This window comes from Mustela lutreola, chromosome 6, assembly GCF_030435805.1.
Source record: "Mustela lutreola isolate mMusLut2 chromosome 6, mMusLut2.pri, whole genome shotgun sequence".
In the NCBI taxonomy this organism is placed as follows: domain Eukaryota; kingdom Metazoa; phylum Chordata; class Mammalia; order Carnivora; family Mustelidae; genus Mustela; species Mustela lutreola.
This window is the reverse complement of record NC_081295.1, coordinates 96,981,297-97,005,448: the sequence shown is the minus strand read 5'-3', so window position 1 is coordinate 97,005,448 and position 24,152 is coordinate 96,981,297. Positions and strand designations below refer to the sequence as shown.

At 35.2% G+C, this 24,152-nt stretch overlaps 2 protein-coding genes across 2 annotated transcripts; both read left to right on the top strand.

The window, feature by feature from the left end:
* The first annotated feature begins 2,562 nt into the window (after positions 1-2,562).
* LOC131833204 (beta-defensin 110) lies at positions 2,563-7,396 on the top strand. The gene is made up of 2 exons (XM_059176376.1): positions 2,563-2,617; positions 7,248-7,396. The coding sequence occupies exons 1-2, from the start codon at positions 2,563-2,565 to the stop codon at positions 7,394-7,396; spliced, it is 204 nt and encodes a 67-aa protein (XP_059032359.1).
* A 3,955-nt stretch (positions 7,397-11,351) lies between these two features.
* On the top strand, positions 11,352-15,763 carry LOC131834636 (beta-defensin 110-like). Its single transcript, XM_059179310.1, has 2 exons — positions 11,352-11,446; positions 15,598-15,763. Exons 1-2 carry the CDS (start codon positions 11,352-11,354, stop codon positions 15,761-15,763), a joined length of 261 nt encoding a protein of 86 aa, XP_059035293.1.
* The last annotated feature ends 8,389 nt before the right edge of the window (positions 15,764-24,152 follow it).

Genomic DNA, 24,152 nt, shown 5'->3' with positions numbered 1-24,152 from the left:
CATTTCCTTGCTCCATTGTAATTGTTTATAAATACATGCAGGAATAATCAATTAATAGAAGGTTTTATGATCAAGGGTTTAAACTCATAAGGAGTAGGGCTTACATTCACATTTCTAGAAAAAAGCCACTAAAACTGCTGATGTGCTAAGGTGAAGGATATTTGGGATGGACAGTAGAGGAGGGAGAGGATAGGTGCCATTCGAAACCTAGCAATCAATAATAATGACAGAGGCTGAGATTTATCTCACAAATCTTCTAAGTTTGCTTTCAAGAAGGATCCAAAGGAATCATGGAGGAACTGCTGCTCAAATGTAGAGGAAGAAATAAATTTACATGGCATAAAGGACAAATTTAGGTAGCCATGAAATGTGACTGTAATTGATCACGGGCCTCAGCTGACAGACTTTGAGATAAATCTCTGCATTTCTGCTGAGGCTACACTCTTCACAGACTGCTCCCAGCTAATGACTGGTTGTAGCAAGTTTACTAAAGCAGACACTTTCCTGAAAGACACAGAATTTCTTGGATTGCTGATTTTGTGGAGAGTAGTCCTTTATGGCTTTGCTGAACCTTTTGTCATTTGCCCAGGAACCTGGGGATGCATTCTTCTAAATGATTTTTGTCTACTTCACTCAAGATCAGCTCTGTATCCCAGTCCAATGCTCTCCTAACCTTTCCTAACTCCCTTCTTTTCCTCCTAACAGGTATTTCCCCTTATAAAATCCTAGCACATTTAATTCTGTACCGGCACATGGTTCCTACACACATAGACTATATAGAGTTCACCACTAATTTAGATAAATACTTTAAAAGTTTTACATCTTCATATGCAATATTGTAAAATACACAAACATTTTTTTAGTTATTTATTTTTTTAAAGATTTTATTTACTTATTTGACAGACAGAGTTTACAAGTAGACAGAGAGGCAGGCAGAGAGAGAGGAAGGGAAGCAGGCTCCCTGCTGAGCAGAGAGCCCAATGCGGGGCTCAATCCCAGGACCCCAGAATCATGACCTGAGCTGAAGGCAGAGGCTTTAACCCACTGAGCCACCCAGGCGCCCCTATAGTAAATATTATCGCATGCAAATAAATGAGATGCATGCATAACTAGCAATTCTTTTTGACAGGTTACACTTTATTGTGTCCTCATAACAGTAAATGCAAATTAACTGCATATATTAATGTATCTTACTCGGAGTAGATATAGCAATACTTATCATTTCAGTGCAAAGGTATTGTGGAACTGAAAAAAATATCCAACTACCTACTTTTGGATCAAAATGTGTAAGCACATATGATCCAAATCCACCCAAGAAAAAAAACCATAAACATGAGCTTAGCATCCTAACAGACAACAGAAAGAAAATATTGTCAAAATACATGAAAGCCCTAATCAATATTTCCATATGAAATTAATATATTTTAATGAAATGATTAAAGATTTAATTTAAAAAGAATAAATAAATAGATGTTTAATAGAATGAATGAATCAGGTTTCCTGGAGTAATATGTGGCCCCTTCTAGCAGTCTTAGCATTCCAAGATCTTGTTAGAAATGCAATTGTTAGGCTCCATCCTAGACTTACTAAATCAGAAATGCTGGAGGTGGGGCCTTGCGATTTGTTTTTAACAAGCCCTCTAGGGAATTGTGATGTAGCTGAACTTTAAGAACTATTGTCCTAGAAAATCTCTTGACTCTGTGGTAGGAGAGGTTCAATTATTTGTTCTCTGTTTACAGCATCAGCTTCTGGGTATTGTGTAAAACTTCCAGCCTTTCCTCCTGTATCTGAAATAATAGATGTGGGCAATATGCAAATTGGATCAGAATACACTTCCAGTTCCATGCACAGAATTAAAAACGTTAGACATTAGAACAGTGAAATCAGATGATTTATTATAAGGAATCCATAAGTCATACTTAAAAATTTACTGGGTACAGTATTTCCCACACTCATTAGTGAATCCAAATTTTTTGATCATGTTACATTTAAATAATTACATTGTATATGAATTGAAATAAATCATTCAACCTCCTGGTTCTCATCTGTAAACAAAAGTGATCTCAATGAAAACTTATAGCTATAAAGTCCTGTTTCAGACATTCAGTAATTTAATACTAAAAATATTAGAATATTTAGCATCATATGTAACATATAATAGAGGAATGTATTGCTATAACATTTCCACTCTGATGTTTCAGCAATCTAACCATATTTCCTCTACAAGTCAAAGTTTGTGTTTTCAGGAAAGTCTAAGGTAACACAAGCAGGTTTTACTTTTATGGGAAAAATTTAGTAATAATTCTTATGACCATGTTCTTTGAGTATGCACAATTCAACCAAGCATACAAATGTTCTCACTATTGATAAGCCTCAGTAGTTAAAACCACTTCCCAAGAGAATCTATAAATAAAAGGATTCTCTGTTTTCTTATTTGGCAACCCCTGACTTGAACAAGATCTGGATATATATATATATATATATATATATATATATATATATACACACTCATACATATATATATGCATGTATATATGTATTTTTTTCCTGAGAAACTCCACCATGAAGATTCATCTCTTTTTCTTTATTCTGCTCTTTTGGGCCACAATTTTACCAGGTAACATGAAAATGTTTATGGGCTTATTTGTGCTAATGAATTTGAGGAGACATAGGTTGTTTCTGATTAAAACTATGATTTAAAAGTATGGGATTAAAAGATTTTTATACTAACTGCAATCTGGTATCCTGGCTTGGACTCCAGAATAGAAAAAAATACATATTTTTTTAAAGATAGTGGGAAAATTGGTGTGGTGTGAGTAAAATTTGCAGTTTAGTTGATAGTATTATACCAATGTTACCAATGTTCATTTCTTAGTTTTTATAATGTAAGCATGATTACGTGAGATGTTACCATAAAGGGAGTTTCACTTCTATTACCTTTACAACTCTTCTTTAATCTAAACTTCTATAAATCTAAACTTTTGTTTCAAAACAAAAAGTTTAAAATAATTAGATCAATACGTTAGTCTCATCAACTTTATCCTGAAGCAATTTGTTAGAATCTATTTTTACTGGGAAAAAAATGTTCTTTAGCATAATCAACTGGTAAGGGATAGATGTTTCTGTGCTAGAGAAAGATCTATTTACCTTTTGCTTCTTTTTAACCTATGCCAGTATACTACTTCCAATGAACAAAAGCCTTTCTTACTATTCTATTCTCAGTATATAGGCAAATCATGTCCATTTTTGACCTTTCTTTCTATATTTCTGGTCACTATCTTTCTGTCTTTGACTGCTACAGATCACATGGATGTTGAGTGTAATACCTTGTACACAAGCTATTTTTTTCATGAGATTTTTTTCCACCCTCAAAGGCTACCTTTTTACATCAGGTATGTAACAAGAGAATCTTGTTAATCCTGAGTTAATGTGTAAGTATGAATTGTATGGAAATAGAATAATACATTTTAGAAGAGATCACTTATTACCTCTTTTTAAAAGAGATTAAGTGAAAGGATTAGTTAAAGTCTACCTAATTGGCACTAAAATTAGGCTCAAATTCTCTACCTCTCAGGAAAACATTCCTTTTTGATATCTGATTGATTTCTTTAGGCCCAATAGAAATCATAATAGAGGTCTAGGAAAGGAAACTAATTTATCCTTTCATTGTGAATATTATAGAATCCATCATGGCAATCTAAAAATGTATATAATGTATACATAATAAACTGATAAATTATCATTTAAAATTTGCAAGTGGATAAAATTCAAATAGAGATCAAGCATTATTGAAATAACAAAGAAATACAGTTAATTGTTCATCTTAACTAAAAGAATAACTTCCTTTCTCTCCATTCAAAAATTTCCTCCATTCAAAAACTCAAAAGGATCTCTGGATTTTTGTTTTCCAGTTCTAGACAGGGCTTAAAAGATACTCTATACAGATTCATACAGCTTTTATTTTTATTTTTATTTTATGTGATAAATCCTTTTCTTCTTTTAATTTCAACAATAGCTAGCATGGCTAGATCACTTAAAAAATTATTTTTAAAATTTCATTATTTTTTCTTTGTAACAGTTATATTAGGTACTCTTACCAATAATTAAAACTATTCATGCATTTATCAACAAATAAAATATCATGTGTCCTGTGGATTTAGAAATTAAAAACCAGTTGGGGATACAGTAGCATAGATTACAACATCAGTGTTATTAACTTTTTGTATATTTTTTCTTATATTATTAAAGTAAGACCATTGTCCTTGTTAATCACACATCAATCAAACTTTTAGAAAACTATAATACTGACAAAAAAAAAAAAAGTCCAGATACAAATTTAGAAAAGATTTGGTAGGAAATATAGATGTAGAAAGTAGTAAAGCAATAAGGATGTTGTCTTTCAACTTATGTATTCACCAATGTATAGTTGTTCACTTAAACTGCACAAAATGTCGTATGTATGGCTTTTAGAGTTCTTCAGTTATTTTTTATATCTCACCTGCAAAGTATAAAAATCCTTACTCAAAATTGAGGTAGAAAACCACATTGTTTTCCCACTCAGACAGTTACAGATGAAGAGATGTCCAGATAAAAGCCATTAAACTGTCTATACAGGGAAATTTCCATTGAAGTCACTTAACTTTCCTCTTCATTTTTAGAGGCTATAAATGCATCAAATGTCTAGAACTGAGGTACGGTTTCATTCTCATGTGTTGTTTTACTTCATCTGCCAAACTGAAAAAAAAAATGCCATTAATCACTTCTCTTTAAATCTGACATGTACTCTGAATCTAGAATAGTATAGTTCTAATTTTTTTAAATTTATTCATTTGAAAGAGTGAGTGAGAACATGGAAGGGTCAGAGGGAGAGGGAGAACACACTCCTCCCTAAAAAGGGAACCCAATGTGGGGTTCGATCTTAGGATCCCACGATCATGACCTGAGGTAAGGCATCCCAACAGACTGAGTCACCAAGGTGCCCCTAAGATAGTATGGTTTTGTGCTGAAAGAATAGTCATAATTCCTCCCCCTCCACTCCATGCCATTTCCAACAAGTTTAATGGTAGCCTAAAGAACAAAATGACAGGTGAGTGAAAATAAAAAGAAATTATAGGTTGAAAGATATTTCAGGAAACACCTTGCCCATTTCTGGCTTATATATTAAGTAAAATTTGTATACTGTTTAAAGAAATTCCCTAGCATGTGAACATGTTAATGGATGCAGGCTGAATGAGACATAGGAAGTGCCTAGGAAGGGCCTTGTGGGAGCAGTGGAAAGAGAGTTTACTTCCCTGAAAGGGATCAGAAGAGACTCCAGAAAGACCATATTTAAACAATGTATTAAAGACTGGAAACAATATGATTGACTTATCACAGCATCACAAGAATAGTAGTTTTAATCACTGAAAACAGTATTTTCAGTTAGAGGCAACTTCACCCTCCATTAGGCAATGTCTGGAGACCTTTTAAGTTGTCACAACGGGTACTATTGGTATCTAGTTTGTAGACGCCAAGGATGTTGCTAAACATTTTTCAGTGAACAGGATAGCACCCCACAACAAAGAATTGTCCAACTCAGAAGGTCAATGGTGTTGAGGGTGAGAAAACCTGCACTAGAGATTAAGTCAGAGCTTAACAGGGCATATACCTAATAGTGGAATGAGTGGGAGGAGGCTTGCAAAGATGAATATCAGCAATCCAAAGACACAAGCTTGGGGATACTTATATTTAGAGCTGAAAATGAAAAGAGAGAAGATAATATTTTTTAGAAAGGTTAAATAAGACAACAAATGGGTAGGAGAAGGGGTGAGGTTAGTTTAGGGGGCTATCCTGAACAATAGTGTGATGAGTGGGACAATCCTCTTGTCTAAAGTGAGTATAATTCAGGTTTCTGTCACTGGCAAATCATCCATGGGTTTGATGATAGTAACTTCTTAGAAGTTATACAATAAAAAATGACATTCAGAAATTAACATTTAATCTGTGCAAAGTAACTATTTTTTTTCTGCTGTAAATTGTGCCATATTCTGCATTGCTTCAATTATCATTAGAAGAGAGGTGATTTTAATAGAAGAGTTAGGTTTTATATCTGCTATTTATACCAGTAATATAGATAATGTTGCTCTGAGTCTAGGTTTCCATTAAGAGGTATCACCACTCACCACCAACTCTTGGAAACGCAGATGTAATGTCTAGGTAGAAAGGCCTGGTCTTTAAAAGGACAGATTAGAACACCAAACCTAATTAATGGTTGAAATTAGTGGAAAAATTTATTTATTTTCATGCCACAAGTATACAAAAATATTTGAGTCTGACCTTTGGTGATATTTGGAATTCTCCCACACCAGTTCCCCTCAATCTCACCACATGAGTAAGGTGATTACTTATTAAAAGTGATGTGCATTAAAAAAAAATACTTGAAAATATAGGGCTTCTGAAAACACATGGATCAGCACATATTGTGAAATATAAAATTAAAATGTATTTGGCTTGGAATAAATCTTACAACCTACCAGACCAACATCTCCCAATTCCCTAAATATCTCCACTTACCATAATACAAACTTCAAGTGAAAGTCAGTCTCCAAGCTACAAGATAAAACATGTTTTTCAGAACACCGGTAATGTTGGCAATCTTGTAATGACCAACAATGGTCCCATATTCTAGTCATTCCCATTTTTTAAATCAATGTTGTCATCAGACATGGATATGAGTTAGCTAATTTCTTTGTGGAGATAAATCCCAAAATACCCAGGGTAGTTGCAGGAATTCAGTCAAATTGCTTAACTTTACTTCTATCTCAACATTTTGGAAAAGTAAAATCAAGCTGCAGTAAAAATCTCTAGAAAAACCGGAAAAGTACGTTTTTTTTTTTTTTTTTTCTAAATAATGTTTGTGAGAGATAAAAGGGAGAGCTGAAATGCAACTGGAGAATTATAGGGACTAAGCCTGAGAGGTCAATTATGAATACTTCTTAAACTGATTGGGGAACTATCCAAGAGTTACTATGCAGTCATTTGTAAGGAAGCAAACTGGCACACCTAACTTAGGTCCAAGACACTTCCATGATTTTCAGGTACATTCACTTAAGCTTTGCTCAATTAAGATTTTTCCCAGTCATTAATTAGAAGGGGGACATTTCCTTTTGAACTATACAAAAATCTTTTACTTCTTTGACTTTCTTCTTTTAAAATGTGAGTGTGTCATAGTTAAATTGCTAATTTCAGTCATTCTTTCCTTCTTACAGCCAAAAAGAAATATCCCCAATATGGTAGCTTGGATTTGAGGAGAGAGTGCAGAAAGGGTAATGGCCGATGTAGAGTTGAGTGCCATGAAAGTGAAATTAGGATTGCTTTCTGCATACGACCTGGATCCCATTGCTGCTTACAGAAGTAAAGCTTACAGAAGACAAGAAAGAGATACATGCTCCAAGAAGAGAGGACCAGTGTTATTAAGTCTTCCCAGAATATCCCTCAAAGCCTGTGTATCTCAAAGAATTAAATAAAATTTAATATTGAGCCATTGAGAGTTGGTTCTATGTCACCTAAGTATCTGGTGCCTTTACATTGCATTTTCTCTTGATCTCTCGGTGCCAGAAATAAGCAGAATTTATTTTATTCAAGTTCCCCAAGAACTCTTCAAAGTTCTATCTGCTTTGTGTTGGTTGACATAAATAACGTTGTAAGAATCCCTAAGTCAAAGAAATGGGAGAAACATCTTTCTGAGATGCAAGCCTGCAGTGGAAAGGTGCTGCCATTTTATCATTAAACATTGCTCTATAGACTATGCTGTGAAATATATAATAAACACAGGGCTTGTGACAGAAAGAGCTGAAGTAAGAGAAGGATTAGTGTAAGAACAGAAGAACAAAGGTAATCACAATAAGCTCAAATTTCTGTCCTTATATATCATTTAATTTAATTTTGTTTTTTAAGATTTTTTTAATTTATTTGACAGAGAGAGAAGTCACAAGTAGACAGAGGCAGGCAGAGAGGTGGGGTGGGAAACTGGCTCCCTGCTGAGCAGAGAGCCCAATGTGGGGCTCAATCCCAGGACCCTGAGATCATGACCTGAGCCAAAGGCAGAGATTTAATAAATTGAGCCACCCAGGTGCCCCTTATTTATCATTTTTAAAAGATATATTTATTTATTTGAAAGAGAGAGAGCCCCAGGGGGAGGGGCAGAGGGAAGGGGAGAGAGAATCTCAAACAGACTTTCTCAGACTGTGGAGCTGGATGAGGGGCTTGATCTCAAGAACCTGAGATCATGACCTGATCTGTCCAAGAGTTGGATACTTAACCAACTGTGCCACCCAGACACCCTGGTCCTTATTTATTGTTTAGTGGAGCAAAAGTGTGTATTTACAAGAGAGAGTAAAAATGGAAGGGTCTGAATTTCATGAAGGAGATGAGACTCTATGTGATTAATTTTTTTTTTAAAGATTTTATTTATTTATTTGACAGAGAGAAATTACAAGTACACTGAGAGGCAGGCAGAGAGAGAGAGAGAGAGAGAAGGAAGCAGGCTCCCTGCTGAGCAGAGAGCCCGATGTGGGACTCGATCCCAGGACCCTGAGATCATGACCTGAGCCGAAGGCAGCGGCTTAACCCACTGAGCCACCCAGGCGCCCCTGTGATTAATTTTTTTGACGAAGACAGAAACTATGGCTAACAACTGAGTTCGGCTCCCCAGTCCTGGGGTGACCCTGTCTGAGGATACACACAACAGAAAGGAGGAGTAGCCTGCACTCTTCTGCTCTACTCTGCCTGAGTTGCTCTTACCACTTCCTCTGAGGGACCACAGGATTTTCCCCTAGAACACTCTCCACAATACAGCTGTATCATAGAGTTGCTATTCAAAAATACACATTCTTCTTCTTTTATGAACTTAGGAATGCAGCTTAATTATTGATATTAATTTGGGATTCTTTTTGGGGAAAAAAATATCATCAATAACACAGCATAGCAGTAAAACAGAAACTTGCCTTTCTCCCAAATAAAATTAAAATATTTTTGATAACTTAACAAATAAAATGAAATTTATTAAGTGGATATATGTGAGCCAGACTTGGACTCAGAAGAGATGAGAAGTCAAAGAATTTCCAGGCCCCAGTTACCCTCTGGATATATTTTTTTCTTTCTTTCTTCCGTTCCTTTCCATTCCCTTCCGTTCCCTTCCCTTCTTTTTTTTTCCCCCTTCCTTCCTTCTTTCCTTCCTTCTATTTTTAAGTATAGTTGATATAGAGTATTATAATAGTTTCAGGTGTACAATATAGTGATTCGACAGTTCTGTACATTATAAAGTGCCTATCACAAGTGTAGTTGTCTTTGTTACCTCTCTTTATGTTTTTATTATGGCGTCTCATTACATCTTCTAAATGCAGATGTGAGATAAAAGAGTCTATGTTCATACTAAGCATTATCTATTATAGTGAAATATCTTTTTTTTCTCTATTTAGATAAGGTTTCTGGATATGTTTCCATTGCAAGAGACTATTTACTTTTTTTGTTTTATTTTAATAAAAATATGACTTCCCATTATGAAGCAATGACTTGCTAAGCACACACTAGAGCTTCACATGCAATATCTTTCATATATTTTAATAACTTAAATTATACTTTGTGTTCTTAGAGTGTTCCCTTGTGGTATAAATATCTTAAAAGTATCTTTACAGTATATTTAAATAGTTTTCAACCTGAGAACTATTGGTATTTTGATCCAGACAATTCTTTGCTGTGGCAGCTATCCTATGCATTATATCTTTAGCAAGAAGATGTTTCTTAGCATCCCTAGACTTTACCCACCAGATGCCAACATACCCCTTCTCCTAATTGTGACAATCAAAAATGTCTACCTACATTGTCAAAAATCCCCTTTGGAGGATTCCTAGGTGGCTCAGTTTCTTAAGTGTCTTCCTTTGGCTCAGGTCAGTTAACTGACTGATTGGTTCAGTTAGTTAAGCATCTCAGTAGGGAGTCTGTTTCTCCCTTTCCCTCTGCCCCTCCTCCCCAGTTATGCTCTAACAAATAAATGAACAAAAATCTTTTTAATAATTAAAAAAAAATTATCGCCTTTGGAGGCAAAATCACTCCTGATTTAGAACCACTGGCTAATAATTAAGCACTCGTTTCCACAGAAATTTAAAAATTAAAAAATAGAAACAAAAAAATCAATGTTTCCAGATAACACATTTTATGTGTCTTATTATGAGAATTATCTATTTGAAATTTTCATATTTTATTACATATGGGATAGAGATGATATATTGGTGGCCCCAGGGGGGGAAAATAGCTCTACTTTTGAACAATAAATACATTAGTCATGTTGAGAAGAAATAAATGTTTGACTTTTACCTAAGATAATCAAGACCTATAATGCAGAATTGAGAAACTTAATATACTAGTAATATGGGACAAATAAGAATTGAGTTTTTAATTGGCCACCAAGAAGTGGTAGGTAATAAGAGGTTTTCTGAAAGATACCCAAGGCATCTCTGCATATGAACTAATCTGTACCTGTAACCCTCCAACCTTCAGTGCTTGATAGAGAAAACCAAAACCATCTGCATTTCTAAGCTAGTCTCTTTGTGTGGTCTAGGCCACCAGCTTTCCTTCAGCCCAAGGAACAAATATGACAAACTTGAAGGAGGATATAAACCTATGGGCATCAACTATGAAATTAATATTCTTCCCTGAAGAAATTTTTAACTGTGTGCTGTATGTGATATTGACGAAACGTTCTAGAAGCTCTTTTGATAAACTTCTGCATTCTATTTCCTTAAAGAGAACGAAGTGTCACTATTCATACTGACCTCAGAATTTGTTTATAGCAACAAAAAGAAAGAATGAAAGAAAAAAAAAAAAGGTAAATACATACGGGAAGATATCTGGCAAATTTCTTGCTCATGCATTATAAAGTTCATTGGGTTAATAAAACAGCTTGATAATCTGAAACTGAGCTGACCTTTGAACAACATGGGTTTGAAGTACATGAATCCATTTATACATGGATTTTTTTTAGATAAATACAGTACAGTATTACAGATGTATTTCCCTTCCTTATGATTTTCTTAATAGCATTTTCTTTTCTCTAGCTTACTTTATTGTAAGAATACAGTATATAGGGGCACCCAGGTGACTCAGTCAGTTAAACCTCTGCCTTCGGCTCAGGTCAGGATCCCAGAATCCCGGGAGAAAGCCCAGCATCAGGCTCCCTGTCCTTCTGGGAACCTGCCTCTCCCTCTCCCTCTGACTGCCACTCTCACTGCTGTGTGGTTTCTCTCTGTCAAATAAATAAATAAAATATTAAAAAATAAAGATACAGTATATAACACAGACAGAATACATAATATATGTTAATTGACTTTATATTATCCATAAAACTTCCAGTCAGGAGTGGCTACATAAAGTTTTGGGGGAGTCAGAAGTTACATGTGTATTTTCAACTGTGTGGGAAGGTGGAGGGGCCATCAATGTTTCTAAGCCCCGCATTGTTCAAGGGTAACTGTACTGAGCTCTAAAGAGCTGAAAATTTCCCAGTTTTCTCTCCTCTGGTCCAGAATCAAAATTTCCACAACACTGTGTGTCTTCCTGCATTTTAGTTTTCTATGAGTCAGGATTAGAAGCGACTCTGATGAAACAGACACTATCAGGCATTGGGTATTTTTGTTGTAGTTAATAGTTCAATACACACCTGAATCAGTTAAAAGCATTCCATTGAAATGAGGTCTACCACCATCAAATTCCAGCATGGGACTAGCAGCAGATGATGTCACACACTCAAACCCTCTCCATTTCAGGATTTACTTTACCTCAATGTCCTTGGGCAAGAACAAAATCTAACTCCAAATAGTAATTTATTTATGCATAAAACATTTGACTAATGGCTTGCCTCTTCCCAGGTATGCTGTTATGGGTGTGGGACATGAAAATAAAAACTTACAGCTCCTGTCTTAAGGAACTGATGTTTACTGAATACAAAGTGAATTTTAAGTAACTTGGCCACCAAGAAGTGGTATGTGATAAGAGGTTTTCTGATCCAATTTGATAGAGTTGAAAAGTGAGTAAGACATGAGATCTGTCCCCAAGAAGAGCAATGTCATTTCATAACACTGAAAATATGTCAGGCACTGCATCTCACAACCCCTCTCTCATTTAGTTACCGATTCAATAATATTCCTTGAGAACCAACTATGTGTCACCATAATGTAATAAGACTGGGACACATTAATAAACAAAACAGACAATATTTTCTATCTTTGCAGAGCTCATATTCTAGAGGTGGAGAAAAATATAGGCAGTAAACATAATAAGCAAATTAGAAAGTAGCTTAAGAAAAAAAAAAAACTTATGAAATCCAACTAATTATACCTTGAATGTATCCAGAATCCAACCATTCCTCATTATTTTTATTGTTAGCACCATGAACTGAGCTACCATAATGTGTTACATATATTACATTAATATCTCCTAACCCAAGAAAGTATCTCAGAGAGGATGTTGGAAGATGGTAAGTTAGAGTTAAGGGACTCAAAAATGAAATTTTAAATAGGATTTTTCAGGAGCCCTTATTGAGAAGGTAACACTTGAGCAAAAAATTGACAGACGTCCGAAGGCATCATGAGACCTCACTTGAGATTTGTGGGGAATGCCTGTGATGGGTGCTGGAGAAGAGTGAGTGGGGAGGAGAGTCCCGAGTGAGCTGGTCAGAAAGGAAATGTGTTGGCAGATCACCCAGAGGTTTTTAGGAATGAGAAGGGATCTTGCCCTCTGTTCTGAGAGAAATCCTGTGGGCTTTTAGCCATGGGAATATTTGAATTTCATTACAAAATAATAAAAAGAAAAAGAAAATCCTCTCTGAGATACTTTCATGAGTTAGGAGATATTAATGTAGTATAAGTAACACATTATGGTAGCTCAGTCCATGGTGCTAACAATAAAAACAATGAGGAATGGTAGGATTCTGGATATATTCAAGGTATAATTAATTGGATTTCATGAGATTTTTTTCCTTTGAGCTATTCTCTAATCTGCTTTATTCTATTCTTCACCAAGTTTCTTGAAAAACAGCTTAGACTCCTAGTCTCCACTCTGTTCACCAATACATTCACCCCCTCATCAATTAACAACATCTTCATGCTAATGTGATCAGTGTTTTCTTTTTTTAGTATTTTATTTATTTATTTATTTGACAGAAGAGATCACAAGTAGGCAGAGAGGCAGCCAGAGAGAGAGGAAGGGAAGCAGGTTCTCAGAGCAGAGAGCCTGATGTGGGGCTCGATCCCAGAACTCTGGGATCATGACATGAGCTGAAGGCAGAGGCTTCAACCTACTGAACCACCCAGGTGCCCGGATCAGTGTTTTCTTAAAAACAAACCCAAAGTCCTATTTTTATTCTTCATCCTGTGGACTTCTTCACACTGCTAGAGTTTATCACTGTTTTGACAATTGTCTGAAGATTATTTGATGGTCTCTTAAATGCAGTGGCCTCCAGGACTTTGTCCTGAATCCCTTTTCTTCTTGTTTCATATGCTTTCCTGAGATTATCTTGTTCACTGTAGTGAATTCTGCTATCAAGAAATTTTTTTTTCTCAAATCTTCCTAAACCACAAAGCTGCATTTATGTCTAGTTGTGGAATTTAATTACCTTGCTGGTTTCTAAATTCTTTAATCCTAATATGCCCAAAATATAGCTCATCTTATTCACAAAGGCTAAAGTTTGACTTCCGCTTTTTTATTCTCTGTTTCACTAATTACTAATATCAATGGCAAGACAGTAGAGTCTCAAGAATGCAGACGAGCCTAAAAGATAATCATCCCAATAAAAGTTTTTTTTTTAAAAAAGTAAAATGTAACCATGCATCACACTCTTCTCTATTTTTTTTTAAGATTTTATTTATTTATTTATTTAGAGATCACAAGTAGACAGAGAGGCAGCCAGAGAGAGAGGGGAGGAAGCAGGCTCCCTGCAGAGCAGAGAGACAGATGTAGGGCTCCATCCCAGGACCCTGGGATCATGACCTGAGCCAAAGGCAGAGGCTTTAACCCACTGAGCCACCCAGGTTCCTCTCTACTTTTCATTACATCAAATACAGATCTGAAATAACTTTAGATTTCACCAAAATTTACTGGTGAGCAGAGATTCTGTCATGGTGAGTCATCTTTCCATTCCAAAAGGACATACATATATCCACATGGCAAAACCCTCCTGACAATCTCTTTCATTTTATGCTTAACTTCCTCTTATTTTTTACTAACTTTATTAAGAACCATAAAGTTAGTCTATTTGAAGTTTTCTCTACATTTGAAGTTTTTGACTAGTTCTCAACCAAATGGTTAGAGAATACTATGCACTCAAACACCTGCCACATGGAAATGAAACATCATTCTGAATTTCATTTAGGTTCTGGGCAGACAATTAGGTTCTATGAGTTAACGCTATGTAATTTTAATCTAAATTAAATTCAATTTATTCCCTAAATTTTAATGAAATTATTTTGCTTTATTTTTCCTGATGTACAAAATTTAATATTCAAAGTATATTTGTGATAGCTATGGTACAGAATTATATTCTATTATATTATATTCTATCATGCAGATAGAGGGAATGACTAATCCAAGAGAAGTAAATACTAAGATAAAATTTGGGGTGGGGGGAATAAGCCTGATTTCCAAGTCTCTTTTCTAAAGGCATTAATCGCAGTACTACTGAATCATTAAAAGAAATAAAATTCTAAGTAACAAAAATATTTGCTTCCATTTTAATGTATGAACCCAAATCTATGAATTTGCAATCTCAGGACATCCTTCTTTGCATTGTCTTAGATGACTCACTAGAAGATTAACGTGGGGATCCTCTTTTTATTAAACACAATATACAACAAAACTGTGTTTCCTGACCATATTTTTTCCTGAGCATATTTTTTTCCTTAATAAATTACTCTATCAGTATGTATTACATGCTTACTGTACTACAATTATCATGATATATGGGGTAGGAAACAACAGGGAATCAGAAGAAACCATTACTATCATAAAAGGCAGCAAGAATAAAAGGACCATAAAAACATTTAAGAAAAATACATCTATTAAGTACTAAATCATGTTATTCATTCATTATTACTGTAGACTGGTGAAAAGGACATATGTGTTTGCTCTAATATAATAAAAGAAAATTTCAATTAGGAGTAAGATCCGGAAAGAAGAAGAAAGCATTCAACAAATAATACTGTAAAGAGGCAATCAGACTAAGTTTAAAACATTGAAAAAGCATGAAAATAAAAATCATAGGTCTTTAAAGAACTGCAAATGTCATCTTAATGAAAGCATGGGAGAGGAAATGTGGTCCTAATAAAGAAAGAAAAAAAGATAGGAAGGCAAGAGCCTTCAGGAGCCAGCTAAAGCTTAGTACCGAGTAAACTGTAAGATAAGGACATACACATCTGTGCAAGGAATGTTTGTAGCATGGTCACTTTCTGTACCAGCTGCTACCACAATTTAGTGCCATGAAACTGCTTCGCCAAGCCCCTCACACATGATCTTATAACTAAACAGATTTTCTTCTTCCCTAAGTAAGAAGACTCCCAAGTGAAAAATTAGACTGATGACTTATATGTCTTCTTTGACTGCAGCCAGAAATGACATGGAGCCCAAATATCAATTTCAGAGATGTGAAAGAGTGAAAGGAAGATGTAAAACATTTTGTGATGATGATGAATATGATTACGGATCCTGCATAAAATGGAGAAATCAGTGTTGCATATAAAATCTGGAAAAGAGAAGTATGATTAAGCATTGAAGTCTGGAAGAGAGACACATCTTATTGACTCAAGGGTTGGCAGAAAGTAAACAATGTTTAATAAAAAATATTCACTTCTATATCCTCAGTACCACTGTTTATGTAAATAAAAGTAATTCGGTTTCTCTTCTGTCTATTCATTGCCTACTTTCTTTGTATTTCAGATGGATAAACATATTCATTAAACATGACATCAGACTCTAATTGTGCTTATAATGTCATTATGGTCATGTTGCCATCCAGCCATTCATGGTAATCATCTGAGTTGCTCTGGTACATCTCTAAATATATGTATGGCACTTTACTGCCAGTTTTACTATGAGAATCATGGTTATCTTCATACTTGCTTTTTTCCACATTGAAATATCTCCAAATAGAGTCATAATTATTTCTTAAAACAAAATGCATGTTTTCTCTCTTCCAAATGTGAAGCCTTCCAATCTTGGCTTATCTATTGATTTTTTTTTTTTTTTTTTTTTTTTGGTATGCATTTAACCAACTCCTGTAAGATGACAGTTTGAGAGGACACAGTTTAATAGTTCTCTCAGTAGGGCTATGAAATACTCTTATTGGCACTGCAAAAGGATAAATTGTAAGGTGTTGGAGAGAGAGAGAGAGAGCTCCTTTTACCCATGCAATCATTTATTCAAATGAAGTTCCACAAGTAAGTTAAGTAATGGCTTTTCTTCTTCCAGCAATTTAGGACTCTGTTCAGCTGGCTCAGTCGGCAGCTCCCAAAGAATGTGCCCTATTGAGGGAATCTTTCATTTTGTTGGAGAAGGAATTGGGATGCCACGAGCAGTGTAGAGTCTTATGGTGGGAAGCTCAGTTTAAGCTAATGAGTGAACCTGACCAACTACTCAGAACACCAATCTCTGAGGTCCACCACGAGATCTAACAGGATTAGTTTTGTCTAAGAGATTGAAGTGAGAGGTTTAGATGTTAGAGAATTTCAGTTTTCAAAAGCAGCTCCCACAACCGTGTGCATGGCTAATTCAGGAATTGTCACCATGAGCCTAGGGAAGATGAAGGCACATGCATGGTAGCAAAAATGAGGACTCCCCTGGCCATCGCAAAGACTATATTATTTACACTAGAGACCAGCTTTTGCATTTCCAAAAGGTGTGCTGCTGTGGGGGCCAAGGATGAGATGGTAGCATTTAGTTTAACAAAGGTTGTTGTTACATTACACCTATTGCTTAAAACTGTTCACGCTACTCTACCTGAAATATTTAAGCTATATTGTGTACATATATTGGTACACATCAACACATAATATGACTTCATTTCAAGACACAATGTTTCTGGACTGATATGTCGAGAAAAATGCATTGTCTTTGTGAAAGTGCAGTATTCTCTCTGACTCTTCGTTCTTTGAAGATGCCGCTAACAAAGGATTGAACTTTTCTCATACTTAGCAAGCCCCAGGAGGTAAGAATTCTCTGTTCCTTCATTTTAACAACACATGATATGAGAAGGAATGTCTTTCAATCCTTTTTTACTAAGAAATTTTCTACTGTGAGATTTTTTTTCTTTCTTTTTTTTTTTTTTTTTTAAGATTTTATTTATTTGTTTGACAGAAAGAGAGAGGGAGAAATCACAACTAGGCAGAGAGGCAGGCAGAGAAAGAGGGGGAAGCAGGCTGTCCGCTGAGCAGAGAGCCCGATGCAGGGCTTGACCCCAGGACCCTGAGATCATGACCCGAGCCGAAGGCGGAGGCTTAACCCCCTGAACCACCCAGGTGCCCCTTTTTTCCTTTTTTTTTTTTGAAAAGCATTCTCTTCTATATGGTCAAAATTCCATGAGCTAAAACAGACATGTTTATATAGATATTTACACTTCCAAATTTTGAAGTAATTACTTGTGTCTTGAATGATAATATTCTAGGTGTCAAAGGACCATTAGATTAATCCGATTACTACCACTTAGCAGCAGTCAGCTGTATTCTAATCTTGCTGGACAGGGTAGCTAGTTGGAAAAAGTTTTGAATATAATTTTTAACAACATATACTTATCCATGGTGATAGCCTACAGCTAGAAAAAGATCAATTTGCCTGTTCTTTTTCTTTATTATTGCTTTATTGCCAGTGGACTAATTCCTACCAAGAGGAACACCAATTTAGGATACTCTTTTGCATACTTCAGGGATATCATGTCCACTAATGACTTCTCTGAGTATTATTTGTTCTACCTTTCTAATGGTAAATGAAACAGATTCTGTGAATACTGAAAATATTAGACCTCATAGAACTACTTCTTAGTAAGATTTCTTCATCTAGCGACTATGTCTCCAAATTCGCCATGTTACCAAATATGCTTTAAGTACTGTACATAAATACATCTTTTAAGTAATTTTGTACTTGAATTTTTTACTGCAGTTCATGACCTGTACTTTTTAATATGTGCCCCAATATACCACTGCCTTGAAAAATCTCTGGTATATGCTCAATTAATAACTGTTAAATGAGTGTTTCCCAGAACTGTATGGATTTGCCTTCTGTCAGCTGATCTTGAATTTTCTTTTGAACCAGTAACAATAGGTAACTGATACCACTTCCTTACATTTGATGATGAAGTTCTATCTTTTAGTTTCTATTTATAGGTTACAAATTTGTTGTAAAGAATCCTTAAGAAAGTTTTTTCATCACTGTGGATCTCACTTCCTTAACCTGTCGTGTAGAGAGTTTTTCTTCAAGCATCCTTGTATGTGTAATTACCTATTTATCACTTTGTGATTTTCTTTTTACTGTTAGTATATTGTAGAGGTTAGCAAACTACAGCTTATGGGCCAGACCGAGCCCTCCTTCTTGTATGGCCTGTAAGTAAAGGCTAGTATTTGCAGACGACATTTTAATTGATTTGATGGTAGGAGCTACTAACTTCCAACATCAGTTAAGAAAAATGTTATCCCATCTTTCTTATTAGTAGATCTGTAACCCCCCCCAAATATTATGTGCAATCATTCTTACTATCTACTGAATTTTTGTCAGTTCAAATTTATGGAAAATTGTTTTTTATCTTCTATTTAAGTTCTTACAAAATATCCTTGATTTCATATCATGGCCAGCAAAGCCTCAAATATTTGCCCTTCACAGAATACATTTGTTGGTCCCCATAAGAAAAGAATGAGTAACATTTCCAGGTGCAAAATGTGGTCTGTGCAGCATCTCTTTAAGCATTACCTGAGAATGTGCTAGACATGCTAATTCTTAGGGGATTGAATCAGACGCTCTAAAGATGGGGCTCAGCCATATGTGTTTGACCTGCCCTCAACTTGATTATAATGCACAGAAAATTTGCTAACCATTGCCTAGAAATGTTCTTTACTATTGAATTTTGAAGAAAAATCATGATCCTTTAATGTTTTAGTTAACTTGGATCAAACTTTTCAAGACCCCTTGACATTGCTGATAAAATATTGTCCAGTAGGAGAAGCAAGATGTCAAGTAAAATATCTTTCTTTAGAGAGGATAATGGTCAAAAGGAAAACACAGAGAGAAATTTTAGATAAGGAAATCAGAATTCCATCTCCTATATTTATAATTTGTCAATAGGTATTGCATGACCTAAACTAAGTAAAAGTAAAATCAATCTGTATATGCCATTTTATTCTACTTTCTCCACTTTCTCTATTTTTTTCTACATTGATGTCGCTATACTTTGGGCACAGAATGTGATATAGTTGTGTGGAAACAGCAGTGCTGATTTCCTTGCTGCTTCAAAGGATGGCATGATGGTCAACCAAAGGAATGGGATCAAGATAGCTTTCCCCTCAGTTTTGACTTAGCTTCTGATGGATTTCTTCCTGAGGAGAGACTCCTGACCTCACTTTTCTTATTGAATTCAAGAAAACTTGCTATTGTAAATTCTTTCTCTGTTCCTTTGAAAAATATGTAAGTCTTCTCCCAGCCTCTCCTCAGATTTACCAGAAATGTCTTTCTCAAAGACCTGAGAACCATCCCTTTGAAATATCCATTTCAAAAGACATACACTTCTGTCTCTCAGTCTCTGTGAGAGGCTAAAAGCCTAACTTCAATGGGTGCTAGTTATCAAATGCAGATGGCCTAATCACAGAGGAAAGCACTGGCAGACTCTGAGATAAGTTGCTGTGCTCTGGGTAGCCCAGTGATCAAACTCCTTCCAGCTTGTCATCACACCAGACCCTAAGAACCTTCCTGCATTCTGTTTCATTGAAATTGAGTTCATGTTCTCTCCTCTATTGCAATAGTCTTCAATAAAGTCTTCCTTGGCTGTTCTAGGGCAACTTTTACTTTATCAAATAAAATAACAAAAATTTGAATTCTGGGTCTGAAGGATTTGCTTAGGAAATATCTTCCCCAATATAGATAGAAGACATTATTAAGAGAAATTCCCTTTTTTGGTAGAATGCTATATGTACCATAGGAGTTACACATATAGATGTTGTGAGATGACAGGGGAGATTATGGTAACTTTCTTAGAGTGGTCAGGGAAGACCCCCAAAGACCACCAGGAGGTAGCATTTGGGGGCAAGGAGCACCTCATGTGTTTCAATTATCAGGAATCCCTAGAATTTGGCACAGAGATTGACCAAGGGTAGACGCTTGATACATTTTCATAGACAGTGAATTGATAGCTGGATGCACACATAAATAACAAAGATCCAAAGACCCCATTTCAAGGAGTATTCATATTGAAGAGCATACCGTGGAAAAGAGGAAGACAGGAAGTTTTCAAATAGAACCAAAATAAAGTTAGAATTAGGAAAGGCATATTCAGGAGGAGGGGTTATATATAATGCCAAATAATACAGGCTATCTTGGAAGGTGTGGTGTTTTGGATAAAGTAAGCATATAGCTATACAAATCATTTTAAAACTCTGTTTACAAAAAAAAAAAAACTGTTTACAAAAGGATTAAAATTCAATATGAGAGCATAAATGCTAACATTAAGAAAGAAAACATGTTTTGGACAATCCTCTGATTACTTTGCTTGTTTTTGCCAGGCTAGTTGTCACCTATCACTGACACATGTCTTCAAAATGTCTCCGGAAGAACATTAGAAGTCCAGGTTCTTTTGGTCATTCTGCACTTTCTTAAGTGCTTTATGTCATATTGATGATGTCATTGAGTTTCTTTTGTTTTTTAAACTTCCACTGATCGTTATGTTATTGGATTTTTGGTACTTATATTTCTCAGTGGTAGTAGCTTCTCTATGTCTAGACTGGAAATTTAAATTTTCATGTGTTTTAAAAAATTTTGAACATCTTTATTGAAGTATAATTAACATCAATTAAGTGTCTATGTTTAAATGTTCTTATATCTGGAAAGGCACATGAGTATCATTTCTTTCTCTTTCCCTCATATGTAAAATAAGGAGAATATTTCCTTTTTACCTAAAATAGACATCAATTTACTTGTTAAATTTGTAACAAGTTCTCTAGTGCTGTGTCCATGCTGTACTTCTATCTTTGGGGGAATTTCTCCCATCATTCTCATCTTAGGATTTTATCAGGAGTCAACATTTTCTTATAATTCTTGCTTTTTAACCATGGTAATATTGAAAGTTCAACCTCTGATCACAGTGGCCCAATCAGTCTTTACCTGGGATTTTTAACACCTTCCTCTCTATTCACACTTCTGTAATAAAATGAGTCTGGTGCTTCTACTAACAAAATAACTCTCCCCATTCCCCAACTCTGATAGGCTAGAAGACCAATGTGAAGCCAATATGGACAGAAATAGATATGAGAATTACTGGGGAAGATTACTGTGACTGAATCCCTTACTGTCTTTCCTAATGCAAGTCCCACATTTGGCTTTTCTCTTTTGTTTGGTTCAGCTGGTTTTGTATGAAATCCACTAGAGTCTACATTGATATATTAATACTTAAGCTATTTTGAGTTGGATGTCTGTGACTTTCAAACAAAACCTATACCTCACAGATTTCATTTGAAGGGTGTTGGAGAATCATAATAAAGGTATGTAATAACTGAAAACACTATTGAGATATTACTATCATTTTCACAATAACTTGAAAAAATTCTTTTTAGATTTCTCTGAGTTTTAGTTTTCTCATTTTTATTTGTTTATTTATTTATTTTTAAGTATTTTATTTATTTATTTGACAGAGAGAGAGAGCACAAGCAGGCAGAACAGAAGACAGAGGGAGATGGAGAAGCAGGCTCTCCTCTGAGCAGGGAGCCTAATGTAGGATTTGACCTTAGGCTGTCAAGCTGGGGCTGTTTTCATGCAGATTGCTTTCATAGAGATCCTCAAGATCAACCATCACCTTGTATAGTTTCACCATGGTTCTCTTTGAACTTCTGCTTTACCATGAAGTCTATTTTTTCAATGCCATAATGTATATGAGATTTAGGATACTCACTGGCAATTTGGCCTAAACTATTTAATACAAGATGCCAATTTTATATTGATAGTAAGAAATTATATTCTTGGTTTATTGATCATTTGTGTTGGCTGACAAATGCATATTTTCCATGCAGACAATTTACATGGGAAGCCAAGTTATAAATAAATTTCCTTATGAACAAAGAATAAGAACAGTTGGAATTAGAAGAGGGGTTTTAATGTTAAGGGGCATCAGTATGAAAGCCTAAGGTTTTTATATTCCAAATAAGTTTACTACTGCCAAGTAGAAAAAATAGTCATTTCAATATATACATCTTCTTAGGATGCTACTTGCCCTAGAAAAGTTTATTGACAGGTGTAATCAGTTTTTGTCTCATGGGTTCTGCTTCATGTACCATGTTCTTTACATGTACATGTACATCTTCTTTACATGTTCTCATTGACCCCATCCTGCTTCAGATATGTTGCTATAGAGAGAGAGAGTAGGCAACGTAGCTGGAATATAGGTCTTCACATCACACTGCCTGGAGTCAAATGATCTAAGAGATAGCTGAATATTATTCTTGCTAGTTGTGTAACATTGAGCATGTTACTTAGCTTGGCTACATTTTGGTTTTCTTATATATAAAATGGTGGTAGTCACAAGTCACTTTCCAATTCCCAGTGTCAGGATCACTCAATAAATGTAAATAGCAATTGCTTATAAATGTAAACAGCAATACCAATGTTAAATTAGATTTTAATCATCTAATTTCTTATTGGAATAATTTTTGTTTCTTTACTGCATCTGTATATCTTTTATTTGACTCAAAATGCATGATTTTTATAGTTTATATATATGATATCACTATATAGTAATCTATATATTTCATATAATTTATGTATCAGTTTATGTAGTCTATATATGAGTCATTTGGAATCAGTGTCAAACATAGGCATTGAAGGTTTATGTCAAATCAGGTTGGGGATGATATGATACTACTTGAGCACTAAGGGTGTAAAGGAGTTAGCTGTGAGACAGAGGATAATGGGACAGATGAACCTGTAGATTAAGAAGCCAGGAAAAAGAAGCCATTGAGATGTGTTACAAATCCACCATTCTCTCTGCCTCTTCTCAAAACCAGCTTTTGCTGAATTTATACCTGGTATTTTTTTTTTTTTTTTAGCCTTAAAATATATGCTTCTTTGGGGCAACTTGGTGTCTCATTTGGTTAAGCATCTGGACTCTTGATTTCTGTCCAGTTTTGACCTCAGGGTTGTGGGATCAAGACCTATGTTGGGCTCAGTGCTGAGTGAGGAGTCTGCTTGAGAGTCGCCTCTCTCTCTGCCCCTCCCCCCAACTCGCACACTCACTCTGTCTAAAAATAAATAAATAAATCTTTGAAAAAAATATATATTCTTCAGTTTTTCTTGAGCTATTTTGAGAGGTTTACTCTTTCTTGAAAATAATAATTTAGACCAGAGTGGAGAAGAACTAGATGACTTTTCTGTATATGTATATGTGTTCGTATATGTGTGTGTGTTGGCAAACAGCCTACACATATCAGTTGTTGCATTCAGTTGCCATCAGCCGTGATGAGATCAGTCAACATAGGCATCATACACTCAAGAGCTGAAAGACACCAGCTCAAAGCCCAAGTCCCATAATCTTTCAAAGACTGAATGCAAATTATTAAAATCAGACATTTGGTTTTATTAACAAACAGACTCACGGAAGAATATTAATTATTATTGCTTTGACTTCTGGTTCACATGAGGTGATAAGAAAATTCTAAATTTAGACCCCCTTTTTTTATCTTGTTCAGAACTGTTTCATGTAAATGTTCTGGCTTTTAAATAAATTTCTTTTCCACATTCGTGGTTGAGACTTCGTATCATTGGGCAAAATCATACTTTAAAAAATTAAAAAAAATAAAAACAAAAACAAAGAACACACAGAGATTTCTGGTTCTGATAATGTGGCAGACAGAGAGAGAATTCAGAACTCTTACTGAATAGTTAGAAGA